Here is a 23,390-nt window from a genome sequence, read left to right as displayed (position 1 = left end):
TGAATACGTGTATCGAATTGCCGCATTTCACATGTCATTCTTAGAATAGACGAGCTTATTTTAGTTGCATTTTGCATGTGTTGCATTAGCCATCTTAACATGAATTAGGATCATGCATGATTCCTAACTAGTTTCTTGTTTTGGCTCGGAGTACTAGGTAAGCTTTTTATGCTTTAGAATCTTACATGAGTGTGAGTGTTGCCATGACAACATGCTTGTCATGAGGCTATTTGCTTACGTGATATAACTGCCTGAATACCTGTGGATGAAGGTTGGGTTGCTTAAATTAGAATAATTCGTCGAAACCCGTGTTTTAGCCTACTTGCGAGTAGCAAACTTCAAACCATTTTCAAAACAAACGGATATGCGATGCATTGTTCCAACTTAGGCAATCTAGTCTATACTTGTATGCTGTGCACATCACATAGTAATTCTAGGCTAATAAACTGGAATAAGAGCACATGTGTTTTCAAAAACTTGATACCATGCTTAGCAGTGGCCGATCTTCGATCGGGTGAGCAGAGGTGTTCATGAAATGACCTTCCCCAATCGTACCCAAGTTCCCAAGCCGAGACAACTTTTGTGATGATGGACACGTGGCCTTAGGCATGAGTCAGGGTTTCCTAAATTCTCCCAAAACAAAATATTTAGGTGGCGACTCTGTATCTGACAAAGCAATCCATGTTTGGCACTTCTTTCTAAAAATTTGTTTTTGAAAACGATTTGCCGGATTTGGACTCTTTGGTGATTTATCGGTCTCGCATTGCACTTTGCGGGATTAGGTTCAAAACCATGACATTTGAGTCCGAATTGTAGTGAGCCCAAATGAACAAAACAGGATTTCCTCCTGGGACGTTCAGGGACGTCTACAGTTAGCAGCAAGAGAAAGAGCAAACAAGTTATCACACCAGAGAACAGGAACTGAAGAAGGAGTAAAAGAAGTAGAAGTAACTGAGATTGAGACAAAAAAAATAACCAAAAGAAGAAGTAACAGAAATGCCAAGGAAATAGGAGAGTTTGCCTAATTCCTTAAGGGAAAAAAGCTGAATGTAACTGAGAAATGAGGTGTTGAAGATGAGAAACAGAACTCCCAATAATGAGAATATCATCCACATAAACCAAAAGACAGGTTAATGAGGAAAAAGAGGCTTGAACAAACAAAAAATTGTCACAATGAATATTGACAAAACCAAGAGAAAGCAAGAAATTAGAGAAAGTGGAAAACCAAGCACGTGGAGCTTGTTTCAAACCATAGAGAGACTTTTTATGCTTGCAAACATAGGTATGAAATTGAGAATGAACAAAACTAGGAGGCTGAGACATGAAAACATCTTTTTCAAGGTGGCCATGAAAAAAAGCATTGGAGACATCCAATTGTTGAATAGGCCAGTTATAGTGGAGAGCAATACAAAGAAAAACTCTGATGGTAGGCAACTTAGTAATTGGACTGAAAGTGTCTAAGAAATCAATGCATGCTTCCTAAAGATATCCCTTTGCAACAAGTCGAGATTTGTACCTAGCAATAAAACCATCTGAGCCTTTTTTTAATCCAAAACACCCATTTGCAACCAACAATATTTTGAATAAGAGAACATGGCACAAAAGTCCAAGTATGCTGATCTTGTAAGGCAATAAACTCCTCAAGCATAGAATTAAACCAATGAGGACATTGAAGAGCTTCTTTATAAGATTGTGGTTCTGAGGTAAAAAGAGAAAATGAAGAAGAAGAAAGAGCAGTTAGACCAAATTGAGAAGAAGTGGTAGCTGCTTTAGCTCGAGCAAATTGAGAAGAAGTGGCAGCAGCTTTAGCTCGAGTAACCATAGAATGGGAATTTGTAGAAGCATGAGGAGGTAAAATTGGAATAGTAAGATGAATACCAGGTGGAGAAGAAGAAATAGGAGAGGAAATACAACCAGGAGCTGTAGAAGAGGATGTAGGAGAAGGAGAGGCTGAACTAGGGAAGACAGAACCAGGAGATACGGAACTTGAATCATTGAGAGTAGAAGAAGATGACTCAGACATAAGAGAATCAGAACTAGCAAGAGGAAGAGTATGAGATAAAGTAGAAGGAGAAGGGGGAACAGAAGATGTAGGACCTTAGAAAAATAAAGAAATAGCATCCTTAGAAGAAAGGAGAAGAGGAAGAAATGAAGATAAGGAAGCAAAGGAAAAGAGAGCTCATCAAAAATGACATGTCCAGAGATATAAACAGTGCCAGAGAGACGATCCAAACACCTATAACCCTTGTAACTATGATGATAGCCAATAAACACACAAGCCTTTGATCTAGGCTCCAACTTATGAGAGGTATAGGGACGTAACCAAGGATAACATTTACGCCCAAACACCTTAAGAAATGCATAGTCTAGAGCAGTCTTGTATAAAACTTCAAAATGACTAAGATAGCCCAGCTTAGGACTGCTATTCGATTTATCAAATAAGTAGCTGTAGCTAGAGTTTCAAACCAGAACTTCAAAGGAACAAAAGACTGATCAAGTAAGGTAATGGCAATCTCAATGAGATGTCGATGTTTTCTTTCAGCCACACCATTCTGAGATGGTATATGAGGACAACTCAATTAATGAACAATACCAGTAAACTGAAGAAGAGAATGAAACTATCTTGATGTATATTCACCTCCACCATCAGTCCTTAAGATCTTAAGAGAGGCAGAGAATTGTTTTTCAACATAAACTTTGAAATCCAAAAACTTAGAGTACACTTCACTTTTGTAAGAGAGAGTGTAAATCCAAGTAAAATTGTTAAAATCATCTTTAAAAACAACATAATACTTAGAAGAATCAGATTGAACAAATAGCCCCCAAACATCTGAGTGAATTAAAGCAAGAAGAGATGTAGTTTTATTAGTAGACAACACAAAAGGAAATCTGTGGCTTTTGGATACACAACAACTATTACAAAGGAAAGAACAATCTTTATGACAAAACTGAAAGCCACATTTATTTGCCATAGTATGAAAAACATCAGAAGATGGATGCCTTAGTCTTTTGTGCCAAGTAGTAACAAGAGAATTAGTACTAGAAAAGGCTTTAAAAGTAGCAGAGAATGAAGAAGGAAAATGGTAAAAACCATTGTGGTATTGACCTCTACATAGCACCTTGTTGCTGAGATTGTCCTGAACAACAAATGACTTATCATCAAAAGTAATAAAGCAATTATTATCATAAGTCAATTGATGAATAGATAACAAGTTGGATGATATTTGAGGAACATGAAGCAAGTTATTAAGTTTGAAGTGAAAAGAAGGAGTAGACAAAATACCAGTTCCTGAGTTGTGAATAGGAAGAGCATTACCATCGCCAATCAAGACCGGATCAGAGCCTTGATAAGGTTTATAAAGGTGAAGATTACTCAAGTCATTGGTAAAATGAGATGTGGCTGCGGAGTCCACATACCATGGAGGAGGAGATGAAACTGAATTCACAGGTAATGGATGATAGACTGGAGCAGAATAAGCCTTGGGATTGGAAGTACCAACAGAAGGACCCACAGTATAGGAAGGAAACACGGGCTGAAAAGATGAATTCATATGATGTCTACACTCAAGAGCTGAGTGATTTCCTTTACCACAAATTTGACAGACCAAACCATAGCTTTGAGGCCTACCATTTCTTCGATCTCGATTATTGTTGTATCTGCCTCCACGATACTAATATTGTGAAGAATGACCTCTTCCGTTCTGAAATGAGAAGTGCTTAGTAAAAGCAAGGCCAGAGGAACTCTAATTAAAATTAGAAGCACCAGAGGAATGACGTAAAATGTTAGATCCATTTGTAGCAACAAAAGTTATAGTAAGGTCAGAAGAACTACCAATTTTATGACATTATTCAACATATATAGCCTCAGAACAAAGTAAAGCACATAAATCATCCATAGTAAGCACTTCAGATTTAGCACGAGTAGCAGTTTTGAAAGCATTGTACTCTTCAGGGAGTCCATTGAGAACTAGAAGAATTAGATATTCATCATAGATATGAGAAGAAGCCAGAGCTAACTGATCAACAAGATCTCTGATTTCTTAAAGATAAACTTCCATAGATTTAGATTTCTTGGAGACTGTACTCAATTTGTTCTTGAGCTGGTGTATATATGATCTAGACAAGGAAGTAAACCGCTTCTCAAGACTAAACCAAAGCTCTATGCTACGTTTCAGATGAAGAACTGAAGAATAGATTTAAGGTGTAAGAGTGGATATGAGACAACTAAGCAGACAAGAATCAACAAGTTTCCATTTCAAAAACTCAAAATTAGCAATAGCTTGATTATTGAAATCTAGGACTGTAGTAGGAGGACAAATAGTAGATCCATCAAGAAAACTGAAAAGTTCAGTAGCTTCAAAGAAATTCTTAATTGACTCTTCCGGATGGAATAATTTGTTGATTCAAGTTTAACTGTTATCAGGGAATTAAGATTGGAGACAAACAGAAGCACATTGGAAGGCAATGAAGTCTTCTCAGATGAAACCGTTCCTGACTGATCTACCATGGAAGACTTGCTAGGTTGTATCACCATTGTTGTTCATGAGAGCTTGAGGAGGCTCTGATACCATGTAAAAAGTAGAGAGAGAGAGAGAGAGAGAGAGAGAGAAAAAAACTTTAAAAGATATTATTCATTTCAGTTACACAATTGTAGCACTTGACTAGTTCACTTATACACACAGATGTATTGTTCACTCTAACTAAGTTTGCCACAGAATTTGTTGTGAATTTGTTACATGCAAATGATCTCATGTAAACAGACTAGACGATTGTACTATTCCCTCAACATTCATACCAATAGCTAACCTACAATTGCCATACAAAGTAGTCTTAGTAGGTCTCCTATGTGCACCTGAAGAGAACCTCGAGACCTGACTTATACCAGCTGCTATAGCAAATATAGCTGGAGCTGCTATAGCTGAAGGTGTAACTGTTGAAACAATCTTCTGTGTAAATAAAATAAATTGAAACTAAATCAAACAAAATAAATAAATAACGTACCGAATTTATTTATTGAACCGAATTAAAAATAAAAGACCAAGTCAAGTGTGTGACACTCTGTCCTTAAGATAGATTTGCCCCGCTATGGTGCTTACGGTTGAGTGGCGTCTATCCCCCAGGATACAATGATCTTCACAAAATTGTTGTAGCACACCAAACAAATTTGTACGGTGAACCAAACCTGTGTTCTATACCCTCTTTATTATTTCCTAAAACTATATATGAAGAATATATGCACTAGAGCAAAGTGGACAGCAAATGGGACAATTTCCAGACTGATTTTCAAATCCCTAACCACTGCTGGAATGTTGGTGTTTATAGGCAATAAAAAGCTGCCCGAACATGTCATGCCCCTAACTCGCCCCTAAAAGTTTTGGGCATGAACTAATCCGAAACAGACATCTAACCTGCTATATAAAATATTTGGGGCCTGAATGGAAGAGTTAATATAAAAGTTTAACATACAAACACAACCATTGAGCTACTACACAAATGCCAGGATCATGACTCGGAATTAAACTCATAGTAGACATGTGTCTGATATGACGTTATATACACATTTACAAGTCCAGCCCAGAGGTTGGGCATACAACAAAATATTAGATACAACAAGTTTGGTCTACAAAACATTAGCACAAAATGACATGGTCTGACAAAACTGCCCTAGCATGCAAAAGGCTTCTCCAAATGCCTGGTTGTCCTTAGGTTGACAAAAGATAGATGATAACGATGCTAGAACTGACCTCCAAGTTGGTTTCCTACAGAATCAGACAAAATTTCAAAGTGAGACAAGCTCAGTGAATAATAATACTTAAGCAGTTTAATAACTAGCTTTAGTAACAATGCGTAACAATGCATTCACAAAATGAGATTCAAAAGTGAGTCTGATATGGTTTTACTTGCAGAACGGCCGTTGGCCCAGAATAATCAGAACAGCCTTTCGACCCAGAACAGCCTTTCGGCCCAGAACAGTCTTTCAGCCCAAAACGTACAAATATGTACGTATATCTTTTCAGTATTTCATTTTCATTAAGTTCCAATCAATACATATGCTAAAATCGAAACTGACGGAAAACAGAATGTTATTAACAGATATAGCGGAAAATAAATGTACATTCAATGTACTATTACTCACAGTGTTGTGATGGTGTGCTAGTTCCTTCCGGAGTGTGCCCTGCATACAACCATAACTTGTGAATTAGTTCTCTTTCTTCTTAACTCATTGAGGAATCATTCCCTGTGTTATTACCCTTCAAATGAATTATAACCATCTTAAATCATTAGAAAATATTCTAAAAATACCAGAGAGTCAAGCACGCAAAACTGAACCAATACAGTTTCTTTCTGAAAATAAGTTCCCCGCTCGAGCGCCAATTTGGCCGCTCGAGCGTACTGTACAATTTTAACAAAAATGCTAAAAGGTCGATTTTTGCGCTCGAGCGGAAATTCCTCCGGTCGAGCGGACAGGGTAATTTCGGAAAAACTGCTGAGAGGGTCATTTTCCCGCTCGAGCGGCCATGGCCTCCGCTCGAGCAGCCGCAGCCCTGAATTGGGGCAGCTCAATTCCATACCGAAAATCCATCTTTTACAACACAAAATAAAGCCTCAAAATGGTTCGAACATCAAAATAAGGTACTAAATCACACAACAAATCAATCACAACCCTCCTTACACTTTCAATCACTAAATCCATACTCAAACCAACCATAATCTTTCCAAAATTCCCTTATTTTTGGGTTTACATAAACATATGCATAGAAAGCTACCTAAGCTTCTAATTCAAACACATAATTGAATAATCTCATGAAATTTCAAGGAAATAAGGGATAGATTTCCCTTCATAACTCAATTTGATTATCAACATAAATCATCTCCTAAAACCCTCACATCTACCATAACCTTCCAAAACAAAAGAAGAATCCCCAACCAAGATCAAGAGAGAGACTAGATCAAGAAATTTTCCATACCTTGACTTCAATCTAAACAATCCTCACAAATTTCCCCAAATTCTTCACTTGGAGAGCTTCTCTCCAACACTCACGTTTTCCCCTCTTCTTGGTTGCACACAAGAGATACTCTCAAGTCAAAGACATCTTAGAGTTTAAGATAGATATTTATGTTTATAATAAGACAAAATTTAATCGTTTAAGCATCCTAAATTGAAATTTCACAGAAAATCCCATTAGAGCTTAAAAATTATGCAGATTCCAAATATCAAATCAATTTTTGAAAATTAAGCCTCTAAGTTGCCCAATTTCAGATTCAAATAGTTTATTGTGACAGATAATTTCCTTATTCAACAGATAGGAATCCATATTTCTAAGTTTCATGTAATTCAATGTACTTTCACACAGAATTTCACAATAAGCATTCAAAAACACAGAATAGAGGACCAAAGAGATACCAAAATCATGTACGAGGGTCGGGTTATTACACTCTTCCCCCCTTAAATAAGTTTGGTCCTCCAAACTTGTTTTACCTTAGGATGGAAATAGATGCGGATATTGGTGTTGCATTTCATCTTCCTTTTCCCAAGTTGCCTCGGTTCCGTAGTGCTCTTGCCATTCCACTTTTACCATTGGAATTTCTCGGTTCCGTAACTGTTTCACTTGACGATCTAGAATTCAAATTGGTTTTTCCTCGTATGTTAATTTGTCAATCAACACAATTTGGTGATAATCAATAACATGTGACGGATCTGGAAGGTATCCTCAAAGCATAGAAACATGGAACACGTTATGAATCTGACTCATATATGGCAGAAGGGCAACTCGGTAGGCTACTGGACCCACTTTTTCTAAGATCTGGAAGGGACCAACATATCGAGGTGTCAGTTTACCCCTTTTTCCGAATCTTGGATGTCCTTTCATTGGGGTAACTTTGACAAAAACATGATTGTTCACGTCAAACTTCGAATTCCTTCGCCGGTTATCTGCATAACTCTTCTGTCTACTTTGGGCAGTTTTCAATCTTTCTCGAATAATTCTAACCTTTTTAGTTGTCAACTGGACAATTTCTGGCCCTAACAATGGCCTATCTCCAACCTCAGCCCAACACACGGGAGAACGACACGGTCTTCCATACAGAGCTTCATAGGGTGCCATTTCAATACTCGAATGGTAACTGTTATTATACGCAAACTCAACCAACGGCAGATGAGTTTCCCAACTTTCCTGAAAATCCAGAACACACATTCGAAGCATATCTTCTAGCGTCTAAATCGTCCTCTCGGATTGTCCATCTGTTTGAGGGTGAAAAGTTGTGCTAAACTTTAATTCTGTACCCATTGCCTCCTGTAGACTTTGCCAGAACCTTGAAACAAATTTTGGATCTCTATCTGACACAATTGAGACCGGAACACCATGAAGCCTTACAATTTCATTCACATAGATCACAGCAAGTTTATCTGCATTATACTGGGTCTTCACAGGCAGGAAGTGGGCGGACTTTGTCAATCGATCGACAATGACCCATATAGAATTCATCCCCCGAGGTGTCCGTGGTAAGCCTACAACAAAATCCATGGTCAGATGTTCCCATTTCCATTCTGGGATTGGAAGAGGTTGTAATAATCCTGCGGGTTTCTGATGCTCTGCTTTTACCTGCTGACACTACAAACACCTAGAAATGAATTCTACGATTTCTTTTTTCATACTTGGCCACCAAAAATTTTGTTTCAAATCTCGGTACATTTTAGAACTTCCTGGATGCATTGAAACTCTTGAGGCATGTGCCTCTTCGATTAACTTCCGTTTAAGTTCTACGACATTAGGGACACATACTCGATTTTGAAATTTAAGCACAGCATCTGTCAAAGCGAACCCCAGTTTCGGTTTTGTCTCCAGTTCATCACATATCTTCTTTAGAGCTCCATCCTCCATTTGGCGTAATTTAATCTCCTCAGGTAATGTTGGTTGGGCCATCATTGTTGCCACTGTTGCTTCTTGACTATGTATCACCAAGTCGACCCCCATCTTATTCAACTCACTTATCAACTCCTTTTCCTCTGTCAATAAACTTGCCAAATTTCCCACATTTTTCCGACTAAGCGCGTCTGCTACCGTGTTAGCTTTACCAGGATGATAATGGATCTGCAAATCATAATCTTTAATAAGTTCTAACCATCACCGTTGGTGCATATTCAACTCTTTTTGGGTAAAAAGGTATTTGAGACTTTTATGATCAGTATAAATGTCACAAGTAGTCCCATACAGATAATGCCGCCAAATCTTTAAAGCAAAAATTACAGCGGCTAGTTCAAGATCATGCGTAGGATAATTCTTCTCATGAGGTTTAAGTTGTCGAGAGGCATAAGTGATAACCCTTCCGTTTTGCATAAGCACACAACCAAGTCCCTTATGTGAAGCATCACTGTAAAACACAAATCCCTCAGTACCAGATGGTAGTGCAAGGACCAGAGCTGTAGTTAACTTCATTTTTAATTCGTGAAAAGCAGATTCCCGCTGTTCCGACCATTCAAATGCAACTCCCTTTTTAGTCAACTGTGTAAGTGGTACAGCAATCTTGGAAAAATCCTGAACAAATCTCCGATAATATCCGACTAACCCCATAAAACTACGCACTTCAGTCACATTCGTCGGAGTCGGCCAGTTCACAATTGCATCAATCTTGTTTGGATCAACAGAGACTCCTTCCTTAGTTATAACATGCCCCAGAAATGCCACTTCATGTAACCAGAATTCACACTTCTTTAGCTTTGCATACAATTTTTTTTCTCGGAGGGTTTGAAGGATTAAGCGAAGATGGTCTTCATGAGCCTCTGCATTCTTGGAGTAAATAAGGATGTCGTCAATAAAGACCACTACAAACTCATCCAGATAAGGTTTGAAGACACGGTTCATCAGATCCATAAATGCTGCTGGTGCGTTAGTAACTCCAAAGGGCATAACCAGAAATTCATAATGACCGTATCGGGTTCGGAAAGCTGTCTTCTCAACATCATCAGCTTTAACTTTCAATTGGTGGTATCCGGACCGTAAATTAATCTTGGAAAAGACCTGTGCCCCTTGTAATTGATCAAATAAATCATCGATCCACGGTAATGGATACTTATTTTTTATTGTTACTTTATTAAGCTCCCGGTAGTCTATACATAAGCGGAGTGTTCCGTCTTTCTTTTTCACAAACAGAACTGGTGCACCCCATGGAGAAACACTCGGGCGGATAAACCCCTTATCCAGTAGGTCTTGCAACTGAGTCTTCAATTCCCTCATTTCAACTGGTGCCATTCGATACGGCGTTTTAGAAATGGGTTGGATTCCCGGTAGCACTCCAATCGTGAATTCGATTTCACGGTCCACTAATTCTCCTGGTAATTCTTCCGGAAAGACGTCCAGAAATTCACAGACAACTGGAATCGCACCAATATTCTCATTCATTGTTGGCCCTTCCAAAACACTACATAAGTATCCTTGACACCCTTTCTGAATTAACTTACAAGCCCTGGCCGCAGAAATCACATACGGTGGAGGAGTCACTCCTTGTCCCTGAAAAGTAGATTCTAATTGCCCTGGAGGGTGGAATTGGATTTGCTTTGTCAGACAGTCGATAGTGGCACTATATTCATCCAACCAATCCATCTCCAGAATAATATCAAAAGAAGTCATATCAAGTGGTAATAGATTAGCATATACACGGATATCCCCAATGAGAAGTTCACAAGCAGAATAGACAGAAGTACAGATCATGGAATTTTCCATAGGTGAAGATACACACAACACATAAGTCAATTCTTCTTCAGGTTTATCTAAGTTTTTCACAAATAATTTTGACACAAAGGAACTGGTAGAGCCAGAATCAAATAAGACGTAAGCAGAATGACCATGAACCATAAATGTACCTGACACCACTATTGTTGCATTCTGTACATCTCCCGGAACCAACGCAAATACCCTACCTTGCCTCGTAGTATCCTTATTGTTAGCGGGTTTAGCAATTGCCTTGGCATTAGGAGCCGGTGTAGACCCTGCTGAGCTTGTGGCGGCCTTATTACCAGTTTGTTGATTCTTTGGCGGACAGTCTTTTATCAAATGCCCCGTTTTGCCACATCGAAAACAGGCCCCAGACAATCGGTGACAAATCTCTCAATGCCTCCATCCACACTCTAGACACACAGGAGCTGAATTTTGAGGAGAGGTCGTAGTGTTGGAAGTCCCTGAATTTTGCTTCTTGTTTGGTGGAGTAGTTGACCCCTTGATCCATTGGTTGTTCTGCCTCTTTCCTTTGCATTCAGAAATTCGAGTCTGAGCAGCAATGTTCCCTTCTGCTATAACAGCTCGTTCTAACACATCAACATAGGTAGGCAACTTCAATATGTTAACTCGGTCCAGAATAGCACCCCACAATCCTCCTTCGAATTTTCGTGCCTTCTTATATTCTGTATCCACCATGTGAGGTGCATACCGGGCTAGTTCCGCGAATTGAGCTTCATATTCGGCAACCATTTTATTTCCTTGTCTCAATGTTTCGAATTCAGTCACCTTCTTGTCTCGCATACTCTGGGGAAAATATTTATCATAAAACAGCACCAAAAACCTGTCCCATGTCAACCCCTGATGCATTGTTCTTGTAAGCATCCACCACCTCCGTGCTTCATTTTCAAGAGTAAAAGCAGCAAGCTGTACCTTTTGGATTTCAATATAGGGGAAAATTTCGAACAATTTTTCTATTCCTAACACCCATGCCTCAGCCTTCATTGGTTCAATTCCTCCTTTAAACGATGGTGGTTTCATCTTTTTAAACTCCTTTGTAAGTGTAATGGTGCGGTCCTCAGCGTGGAAATCTTGCACTACAAGTGGGGGTACTGGTGGTGGTGGCAGCTGTGGCTGTTGTTGCTTTTGTTGTTGTCGTAGTGTTTCCGCCATTTCCATAATCATCCTTTCCATCCTGTCCAACCGTGCTGAGGTAGCATCTTCCTGATCTTCGGTCCTTGTTCTCACCATAGTCTATAGAACAATCAATTACAACATACACAAAAGAATACAATAGACATTGATCATCATCATTAGCATTAGCAGAAAACATTTAACGTTACTATCAATCTTCCTTTACTACATGATGCCTACGTCTTTATAGACATCCTGAAGCTCAATGGATCCGTGTGTGAGATAGCAACTCGTGCTCTGATACCACTTGTCACGCCCCTAACTTGCCCCTCAAAGTTTTGGGCATGACTTAATCCGAAACAGACATTTAACTTGCTATATAAAATATCCGGGGCCTGAATGGAAGTGTTAATATAAACGTTTAACATACAGACACAACCATTGAGCTACTACACAAATGCCAGGATCATGAGTCGGAATTAAACTCATTGTAGACATGTGTCTGATATGACGTTATATACACATTTACAAGTCCAGCCCAGAGGTTGGGCATACAACAAAATATTAGATACAACAAGTTTGGTCTACAAAACATTAGCACAAAATGACATGGTCTGACAAAACTGCCCTAGCATGCAAAAGGCTTCTCCAAGTGCCTGGTTGTCCTTAGGTTGACAAAAGATAGATGATAACGATGCTAGAACTGACCTCCAAGTTGGTTTCCTACAGAATCAGACAAAATTACAAAGTGAGACAAGCTCAGTGAATAATAATACTTAAGCAGTTTAATAACCAGCTTTAGTAACAATGCGTAACAATGCATTCACAAAATGAGATTCAAAAGTGAGTCTGATATGGTTTTACTTGCAGAACGGCCGTTGGCCTAGAATAATCAGAACAGCCTTTCGACCCAGAACAGCCTTTCGGCCCAGAATGTACAAATATGTACATATATCTTTTCAGTATTTCATTTTCATTAAGTTCCAATCAATACATATGCTAAAATCGTAACTGACGGAAAACAAAATGTTATTAACAGATATAGCGGAAAATAAATGTACATTCAATGTACTATTACTCACAGCGTTGTGATGGCGTGCTAGTTCCTTCCGGATGTGCCCTGCATACAACCATAACTTGTGAATTAGTTCTCTTTCTTCTTAACTCATTGAGGAATCATTCCCTGTGTTATTACCCTTCAAATGAATTATAACCATCTTAAATCATCAGAAAATATTCTAAAAATACCAGAGAGTCAAGCACGCAAAACTGAACCAATACAGTTTCTTTCTGAAAATAAGTTCCCCGTTCGAGCGCCAATTTGGCCGCTCGAGCGTACTGTACAATTTTAACAAAAATGCTGAAAGGTCGATTTTTGCGCTCGAGCGGAAATTCCTCCGGTCGAGCGGACAGGGTAATTTCGAAAAAACTGCTGAGAGGGTCATTTTCCCGCTTGAGCGGCCATAGCCCTGAATTGGGGCAGCTCAATTCCATACCGAAAATCCATCTTTTACAACACAAAATAAAGCCTCAAAATGGTTCGAACATCAAATTAAGGTGCTAAATCACACAACAAATCAATCACAACCCTCCTTACACTTTCAATCACTAAATCCATACTCAAACCAACCATAATCTTTCCAAAATTCCCTTATTTTTGGGTTTACATAAACATATGCATAGAAAGCTACCTAAGCTTCTAATTCAAACACATAATTGAATAATCTCATGAAATTTCAAGGAAATAAGGGATAGATTTCCCTTCATAACTCAATTTGATTATCAACATAAATCATCTCCTAAAACCCACACATCTACCATAACCTTCCAAAACAAAAAAAGAATCCCCAACCAAGATCAAGAGAGAGAGACTACATCAAGAAATTTTCCATACCTTGACTTCAATCTAAACAATCCTCACAAATTTCCCCAAATTCTTCACTTGGAGAGCTTCTCTCCAACACTCACGTTTTCCCCTCTTCTTGGTTGCACACAAGAGATACTCTCAAGTCAAAGACATCTTAGAGTTTAGGATAGATATTTATGTTTATAATAAGACAAAATTTAATCGTTTAAGCATCCTAAATTGAAATTTCACAGAAAATCCCATTAGAGCTTAAAAATTATGCAGATTCCAAATATCAAATCAATTTTTGAAAATTAAGCCTCTAAGTTGCCCAATTTCAGATTCAAATAGTTTATTGTGACAGATAATTTCCTTATTCAACAGATAGGAATCCATATTTCTAAGTTTCATGTAATTCAATGTACTTTCACACAGAATTTCACAATAAGCATTCAAAAACACAGAATAGAGGACCAAAGAGATACCAGAATCATGTACGAGGGTCGGGTTATTATAGAACAGGTATGAAGACAACCTGTACAGGTGTATTTTCAAACTGTACAGGTATAGTTTGAATTTTAAACAGATTTGGCATTGTTCCAACAGATAACTCCTGCAGTTATTCACCTATTCAGAAACTACTCAAAACCAAATCTGTTATGGATTTCAACCTGTTTTGACATGGACCAAATAAGGAGAGAATTTAGGACACAAATTAAATTCAAATTTGAATTTAATTAAATTTTCCCACAAGTAATTTTTTAGAAAAATTCAAAAGAATTTTGTCCAAAAAATTAATACAAGAACCGACCCGACCCAACACTCACACCAGCACACGGCATAGCCCGGCCCGGCTGCGGTGCGCGCGCGTGTGGTGGTTTAAGCTAAGGTTCACTTTGTCCATAACTCCTCCCTTCTACAAACTTGGGGTGCCCCTTGGGGCCCAACCCAAGTATTGTAGGCCAGAGCTTATATACACATAAAAGCTCTCTTAAAGTTTCAATGTGGGACAACCCATTTCAAAGAAACCCACATTTACTTCTTTAACCATCTATTCCACGAACCCGAAAAACGAAGTCAAATTCCCATTCACTCATAAATGGTTTTGACGAACCGTCTTCACCGTGTGACTTACCATGCGGCAAGGAACACATCACCTCTTCGGATCCACCCCAAAAGACGTTTGGGGCACACTTCATTTTGGGCTCAAAGTTGGCCCAAAATAAGCCTAATAAACCAAATTTTCCAACAATCCCCCACATGAATGAAATTTAACGGAAAGAAAATGCAACAACATGATCTAATTTCAGAGAGTACAAAAATTGGAAATATTCTGCAAAGGATAGGTAGCTTTTGGCTTTGAACCTTCCCATATGAGACACTATCAGATTTACTAGCTAACCAGTGAACATGATGTCTTGAACTGTTCAGCCGTTTGCGTAAACCAAAACAATAGAACTCACACAGTATATCCCCAGACATAGTTTGGTTCTCACTATTGTGTTCATTTTGGCCCTGAACAACTTGGTCTTTCATGAGTGCTCTAGAGAATTGTAGCCCTTCACAAATCTCATAGAACCAGCCCAGTTCACACTCACATAGGTGATTCTTATGAAGAGTATCCTATCATACTCCACTAGGTTTACCTAGATATAAGAATCATTAAAAGTATTACTTAACCTAAACCGCTGCAGACATCACTATTTCATCATAGAAATGGGTAGGAGTTGGACTCCCCAGTGATCTTTCTGAGTCAATCACAACTCGGTTGTCCCTTTGAGCCTAGATCATGGGATCTCCAATCAACTAGGTTGGGTTGCCGTTGTGGTAACTCTTATTTAATAGGCTTAAGTCCCATTTCCCTCAATGAATTCTCTACTAGCTCTCTTGCTAACCCTTTGGTTAGTGGATCCGCTATGTTGTCTTTAGACTTCACATAATCAATGGAAATAATTCCATTAGAGAGTAGTTGTCTTACGGTATTATGTCGACGACGAATGTGTCTAGACTTATGGTTATACATATAACTCTGTGCTCTACCTATTGCTGATTGACTATCGCAATGTATGCATATAGCAGGCACTGATTTTGGCCATATTGGAATATCTTCAAGGAAGTGCAAAGCCATTCTGCCTCTTCCCCTGCTTTATCTAAAGCTATGAATTCTGATTCCATAGTAGACCTAGAAATGCAAGTCTGTTTGGAAGATTTCCAAGATACAGTCGCCCCACCAAGAGTAAAGACATACCTACTGGTGGACTTTGAGTCTCTAGTATCCGATATCTAATTTGCATCACAGTATCCTTCAAGTACTGCTGGATATCCAGTATAATTAAGTCCAATGTTACGAGTAAATCGGAGATATCTAAGAACCCTTATAATTGCTTGCCAGTGTTTTACTCATGGGTTACTCATACATCTACTTAATTTACTTACTGCATAAGCTATATCCGGGCGAGTGCAATTCATCAAGTACATTAAGCTTCCAATAATTTGGGCATACTTTAATTGAGAAATACTTTCCTGTACATTCTTAGAAAGATACAAATTAACATCTACAGGTGTTCTAGCAAGATGATCATCATCTTTGCTGAATTTGTCAAGTATTTTCTCAATGTAATGAGATTGTGACAAAGCATATCCTTCTGATGTTTTGGTAATTTTCATACCAAGAATTACATCTGCAATGCCCATGTCTTTCATGTCAAAATGTTTATTTAAAATTTTCTTGGTAGTTTTAATCATATCATTATTACTACCTATGATGAGCATATCATCTACATATAGACATACAATGACATAACCTTTGTCTGTGTTTTTAATGTAAACACATTTGTCACACTCATTAATTTTAAATCCATTTGACATCATTGCCTTGTCAAATTTCTCATGCCATTGCTTTGATGCTTGTTTTAAACCATATAATAATTTAACCAATTTACACACTTTCTTTTCTTTTCCTAGAACAGAAAACCCTTCTAGTTGTTCCATGTAAATTTCTTCATCTAACTCATCATTTAAGAAAGCGGTTTTCACATCCATTTGATGAATTTCTAGATTGTATAGAGATGCAATGGCAATTAGCATTCTAATGGATGTTATTCTAGTAACTGGTGAGTATGTGTCAAAGTAATCAAGACCTTCTTTTTGTCTAAAACCATTGACCACAAGTCTTGCCTTGTATTTGTCAATTGATCCATCTGCTTTCAATTTTCTTTTGAAAATCCACTTGTACCCAAGAGGTTTACAACCTGGTGGCAAATCCACCAATTCCCAAGTGTGATTTTGCAAGATGGATTCAACTTCACTATTGACAGCTTCTTTCCATAAAGGAGCCTCAGGACTAGACATAAAAGTTAAAGGCTTATTTTCTGACAAATATGTTAGAAAATCTAGACCAAAAGATTTTGAGGTTCTAGCACATTTACTACGCCTAAGTTCCTCTTCTTCATTTTGATCTAGCTCTTGCTCTTAATCATGTTCATGTTCTTAATCCTGACTAGTAATAGCATCATGAGATCTTTTATTACTACTAGTCTCTTGTCCAATCTTATTTGGAAATACATGTTCAAAGAATGATGCATTCCAAGACTCCATAATAGTATTTACATGCATTTTGGTATGTTCTGATTTGTGAATCAAAAACCGATATGCACTACTATTCTTAGCATAACCAATGAAAATGCAATCAATAGTCTTAGGACCTATCTTAGTCTTTTTAGGACTAGGAATAGCCACTTTAGCCAAACACCCCCACACTTTTAAGTATTTGTAGGATGGTACTATTCCATGTTACAATTCATAAGGTGTTTGATTCACTTTCTTTCGGGGTACTTTATTTAAAATATAATTAGCAGAAAGTATTGCTTCCCCCTGCAAGTTCTGAGGTAATCCAGAACTTATTAACATGGCATTCATCATTTCTTTTAAAGTCTTATTTTTCCTTTCAACAATTCCATTTTGTTGAGGTGAGTAAGGAGTGGTGGTGTGATGAATTATTCCATGTTCTTTACAAAACTCACCAAAAGGTGATTCATATTCACCACCTCTATCACTTCTTAGTTTCTTGATTTTCTTACCAAGTTGATTTTCAACTTCATTCTTATATTGAATGAAAGTTTCCAAAACTTCATCCTTGGTTCGAATTAAATAAACATAACTATATCTAGTATAGTCATCTTGAATCAATGTCAAATTTAGGTAAACATTCCATATTAATTAATCTACTCAAAGATCCATAATTAACATGTCCTAATCTACCATGCCATAAATTTGAAGACTCAAGCAAGTAAGAAGAAAATGTATTTTTATTAATAACTGAGGGCACAACAGTCATTACATTTAACTTGAAAAGGCCATCAGACATGTAACATTTTTCTACATACATCCTATTCTTAGTAAGTACAAATTTATCACTCTCAAATACTAGCCTAAACCCATTCTTAATCAACAAAGATCCGGAAACAAAATTCTTGCGAATGTCCGGTACATGCAGCACATTATTGAGAGTGAGTTCCTTTCTTGATGTCATCTTAAATACAATCTTTCCTTGTCCTTCAACTTTGGAAGTTAAGGAGTTACCCATAAAAAGTTGTTCACCGTTGTCCACTGTAGAATAAGATGTGAACATCTTTTTGTCGGCACAGATATGGCGAGTAGCACTGTAGACACCCCATTTTTGACCGACCTTAAGACTCAGACGTCACCGATTGAGCGCTTGGTGATGTTGCATAATGTGCTCGTTCAGAAGTTTTAGAGTCGCGGCCGTGAGCCCTGCCTCCGGACTTCCGAACCCTCTTCTGTGCCTTGTCTTAGTTTGCGAACCAGACTTGATTTTCTCTGTTTCTTTTCCTGAGGGGAGGGAGAGGTCCCGTAGACCATCTCTCGATGTCCGTAGGCTACGTTTGGTGGCCGTAGGCCATTTTTCCCATTTCGGAGTCCGGTTTCCGATTTTCGGAGCCGTCAGGCCGTGTGCCTCGGTTCGGGACCGCTTAACCATCTCCTATTGCTCTAATTTTTGGCATACTTCCTATTTGCTCCCTTTTGAGGGACACTGGGGTCTGAGAAACCCACTTCGTGGCTGAATGCCACTTTCGGTGCTTAACAGCCCATTTTCGGGACTCCCCGAGCATTCGTTTTGCAACGGTTTTCGTTCATTTTTGGCAGGTACCTCTGTTTTATCACCAGGGAGGTCACTGAAGGGTGGGAGGCCAGTAATTGTTGCAGCAACCAGTTATACATCCTCCGACGCCCTCCGGCGCCCGTTTTTCACACTTCTGGGCTAATGTTGAACCCCTTGGACCCATTTTCTCAAACTTTGAACCACATATTTGTGATGTACACACATAAGAGGACCCTAAAAGTTGGTGGCCGGCCAGTAATTCAATTTGACCCTTTTGACCCCCTCTTTCAGAGCTATTGTTGAACCCCCTGGACCCACTTTCTTGGACTTTTAACCACAGGGTTGTGTTGTACACATGAAGGAGAACACCATCAGTTGGTGGCCGGCCAGAAAATCTGATTGACCCTTTTGACCCCTAGCCGGCCGGCTAGGGGGTGTGGCCGGTCGGCCACCTGCAGCAAAAGTAACAGGCCGGCCGTATTCCTTGCACTGTGCACTTTACAGCTGTGGAGCTTTATCCCCCAGAAAAGATCTTTATCCGGGGGATATTTTGTGGGGGAATATTACTCTCCTTTTCCCCCACCTTTACACCCCCTTGTTGGCCTATATAGCAAGCAAGCCTTGTAGTATTTTGGGGTTAGAAAAACTCTTCTTCAAACCTCCATACACAACTCCATCTTTATACCTCTCATTTCTTTAAAAAACCTTAAGTCCTTAATCACCATTTCTTCTACACCACCAAGCTCTACCACCACCACCTCATTTCCAGCAACAAGGAAGGTTTCTCAAAGGCAAAATAAGCTGCAAATTGGTCCAAGAAGCAACAAAAGTCTTAGTCTTCAAGGGTGAGTAACATTTTCTTCACTTTGACCCTTTTTCTTGATCCATTGGTAAGCCCCCTATGATTTTTGTTTCAAGCTCCGGCCCTAACTGAAAAGGGCCCTCTTTTGAGCTCATCTTCACTTTTCATCAAGGGCTCAACCCTGTTTGAGCCCTCCATGATACACTTGCTTCATTGATCCTCTTATATGTCATAATCTTGCATGCTATTTTTGGCCCATGAGAAATTTGTTTTCGAGCATGTTGTAAACTGATATTAGGCTTATTTTGAGCCCCTCTTCAACATTGAAGAAGGGCTCAACATTGTTTGGTGCCTCCATGTGTCACTTGTGGTTATATCCCTTATTTGGCCCCATTTTTGCATAAATTGGCAGCCCCCTTTGCTTCTGTTTTTGGACCTTGGTCCGAACTGAAAGTGGCATTTTTTTGGCCTATACTTCATGTTTCATTAACATTTTTTTTCTGTTTGGTGATTATTTTGTATACTTCATGTTATAGCACCTTTTGAGCCTTATTTTGCATCACATTTTTAGCATATTTGTATACTGATTTTGAGGCTGACATATACTGTAAATATTCATATTTTTGGTCCCTCTTCAGTGTTGTATAAGGAAATTTTTCAGTTTGGGCTTTGCTTATATCACTTGCCTCATTACCCCTCTTTTGGCCCCCATTCTTGCATGCTATTTTTGCCATACCTATGCTTGCTGTTTGGCCATGTTTATAACTGTGAAAGTGCCTTTTTTGGGACTGTCTAGCTTCTGTCTTTGCATTGCATGTCCATATTGTGCATGTTTAGCATAGCTATAGGTCATTTCGGGTGCCTAAACTCGCATTTCGGGACAATTCCATGCATTTCATATCATTTCGCCTCATTTCGGGACTGTTTTCCCCCATATTTTACTGCTGAAATTCCATTAGAATGATTGCATATCATTTCCATGTCATTTCATCGCATTCCGCCATTGCCTCGGTTTGCGTGCCCGTGTGCACGCATTTCGAGGCACCTCATTTTCATTCACCGGCCTCTTATGTGAGTGTGGCTGAGGCTCTCTCATGTTAGTATAAGTCCATGTTGCATTTTTCATGCATTTGCATTGCATATACCATTGCCTCGGTTTGCGTACCCGTGTGCACGCATTTCGAGGCACTTCATTTTCATCCATCGGCATCCTATGTGAGTGTGGCTGAGGCTCTCTCATGTTAGTGTAAGCCAATATCATATTTCCATGTCATTTGCATTGCGTATGTCATTTTCTTGATTTGCGTGCCCGTGTGCACGCATTTCGAGACATCTCATTTTTACAGCATAGTGCATTCTAGGTTGTTTCTTAGATCACATAATGTCATTTTTCTCGATTTGCGTGCCCGTGTGCACGCATTTCGAGACATCTCATTTTCACAGCATTGTGTATGTTAGGATTGTATCTTAGTTGCACTTCATACCTGCCATGCATATTGCATTGTGTTCGGAATAGGAGTTAGCCCGGGCACAGGAAACGAGGTGCGTTTCGTACTCCAAGTGACGAAACGCGTCTCCATTCCCCAGTCACCGACACTCCGGATTATCCATGATGGAGTTAGGTTTTAGCTGTGTTTTCATGTGCATTCATCCTATATTGAATTGTGCAATTCGACTCCTCGGCCATCATGCCTCGGTATGCGTGATTGGTGGCACGAGGATCGAGGCATGCATATATTTGTGAAAATACATTGCTATGCCCCTTTCCTGTTCTCTGTTGTAGCAAAATGAAGAATCAGCAACTTTTCGGAGTCTGGCACGCTTTCCAAGAATAACTGCTAAACAGAGGCTAATTGGGGCATCCCAGTGGATTTCCGCGCAAGGCAGCCCAGGCATACATCATCCATCAGAAGCAAGGCAGTCCCTGGCTTGCACGCCAGTTTTATTTGCTTTCTTAGTTAATTCATTAATTAATTAGGATTTTGTAATATTTTGGACTGTAATATTCTTTTATTCGGGACTGTAATATTTGGACTGTATTATTTATTCGGACCCTCTGCGCGAGGGCACAACTGTAATAAGTGTGCGTGAGTGTGTTGTATGTCTTCCAACCCCACGTCTTTCTTCTCTTTTATTTATCCGCTTATGATGGTTAGATTAGGGCATATTTAAATTAGCATACAGTATGACAGCATGTTTGCATCATTCATCTGTATCGCATGCACCGGGCTCGGAGCATCATACTAACTGCATTGTACTTTCAATTCCAAATTGAATACATGATAGTTGTAGCACTCCATATACCATGTTTAGAATAGCCGAGCCTGCTATAGTTGCATTTTGCATGCGTTGCATTAGGCATTTCTGTATAATTAGGATCATGCATGATTTCTAATGAAGTTTCTATTTTGGCTTGGAGTACCCGGTAAGTTTTATGCTTTAGCATCCTTGCATGCGTGTGAGTGACTGCCATGAATAGCATGCTTACCATGAGGCTATGTGCTTATCTGATATAACTGCCTGAATGCCTGTGGGTGAAGGTTGGGTTATCTGAATTGGAATAAATCATCGAATGTTTCAAGCCTACCTGCGGGTAGCAAAACCTCTTTCAAAAACAAACATGAAATGTTTCGTTCCAATTCAGGCGATCCAGTCTATACTTATATGCTGTGAGCATCACATAGTAACCTAGGCTAATAACCGGAATAAGAACACACAATGTTTTCAAAAATAGATATCATGGTTAGTAGAGGCCGGTCTATGACCGGGCGAGCGGGGGTGCTCACGAAGTGACCTTCCCCAATCGTACCCAAGTTCCCGAGCCGAGGCAACTTTGGTGATGACAGACACGTGGCCTTTTGGCACCGAGTCAGGGTTTCCTAAATTTCCCAAAATAAAATATTTAGGTGGCGACTCTGTATCTGGCAAAGCAGTCCATGTTTGGCACTTCTTTCAAAAAATCAGTTTTCTCAAAACGATTTGCCGGATTTGGACTCTTTGGTTCAGATTAAGAACCGTGACTACAAATCGAGTCCGAACTGTAGCATGAGGCCCACGGGCCTGTCTACAGTTTCTGGCGACTCTGCTGGGGATTTAGAGAGCTTGACTCGAACTCGTGATATCTGTTTTTGACTACACTTGTGTGTTTCTTTGCATTGCATTTGCATTGGTGCGCCTAGGACACCGTGTTTGCCATCTGCTATTCCTGAACGGTTTGCCGGAGGCTTGTCTTGTCAAGGCATGACCATAAGGCTGACCGGTTGTGGGCTCTGCCAGTATGGGAACACAAACCCCGGTTTTACCGGGGCACCCTCTTTGACCATTCGACCTAGTGCATATTCGGATCCATAGTGACCATTCCAAACTAGGACAGGTTGCTTACCCGTTTATAGGTTGTTTGAAACCGCTGTGTGCGTAGTGAAACCCTAGCTCCTGACACAATAGGACAGGGAAACCCTACCCCAACATAGGGGTGTTTTGGCTCTCACTTATCTGTTATGTGCTTTAGAGTGCGTCTCTACAGGAATGCATGTATCAGTATATGAGTTTGGGTATCAAGCCTGCGGGCTTCAGTTCAGTATTGTCAGTATCAAGCCTGCGGGCATCAGATCAGTATATGAGTTCAAGTATCAAGCCTGCGGGCATCAGTTCAGTATTGTCAGCATCAGGCCTGCGGGCATCAGTTCGGTATTATGGGTATCAGGCCTGCGGGCATCAGCCAGTATTTGAGAATTAGTTATCTGCGGATATCAGATTCTGTTTTAGGGGACAGTG

General features: G+C 39.4%; 1 protein-coding gene across 1 annotated transcript; it reads right to left on the bottom strand.

The window, feature by feature from the left end:
• Window positions 1-3,845: 3,845 nt before the first annotated feature.
• On the bottom strand, window positions 3,846-11,963 carry LOC114274929 (uncharacterized). Its single transcript, XM_082908574.1, has 7 exons — window positions 11,136-11,963; window positions 9,249-11,027; window positions 8,657-9,092; window positions 8,285-8,509; window positions 5,745-5,759; window positions 4,796-4,930; window positions 3,846-4,039 (listed from the first exon to the last, which is right to left on the bottom strand). The coding sequence occupies exons 1-7, from the start codon at window positions 11,961-11,963 to the stop codon at window positions 3,846-3,848; spliced, it is 3,612 nt and encodes a 1,203-aa protein (XP_082764700.1).
• Window positions 11,964-23,390: the final 11,427 nt, after the last annotated feature.

The sequence above is a fragment of the Camellia sinensis genome, chromosome 15 (assembly GCF_055761805.1).
Source record: "Camellia sinensis isolate YWXY chromosome 15, ASM5576180v1, whole genome shotgun sequence".
NCBI lineage: Eukaryota > Viridiplantae > Streptophyta > Magnoliopsida > Ericales > Theaceae > Camellia > Camellia sinensis.
The sequence above is the reverse complement of the archived record's forward strand: the minus strand, read 5'-3'. Positions and strand labels throughout refer to the sequence as shown.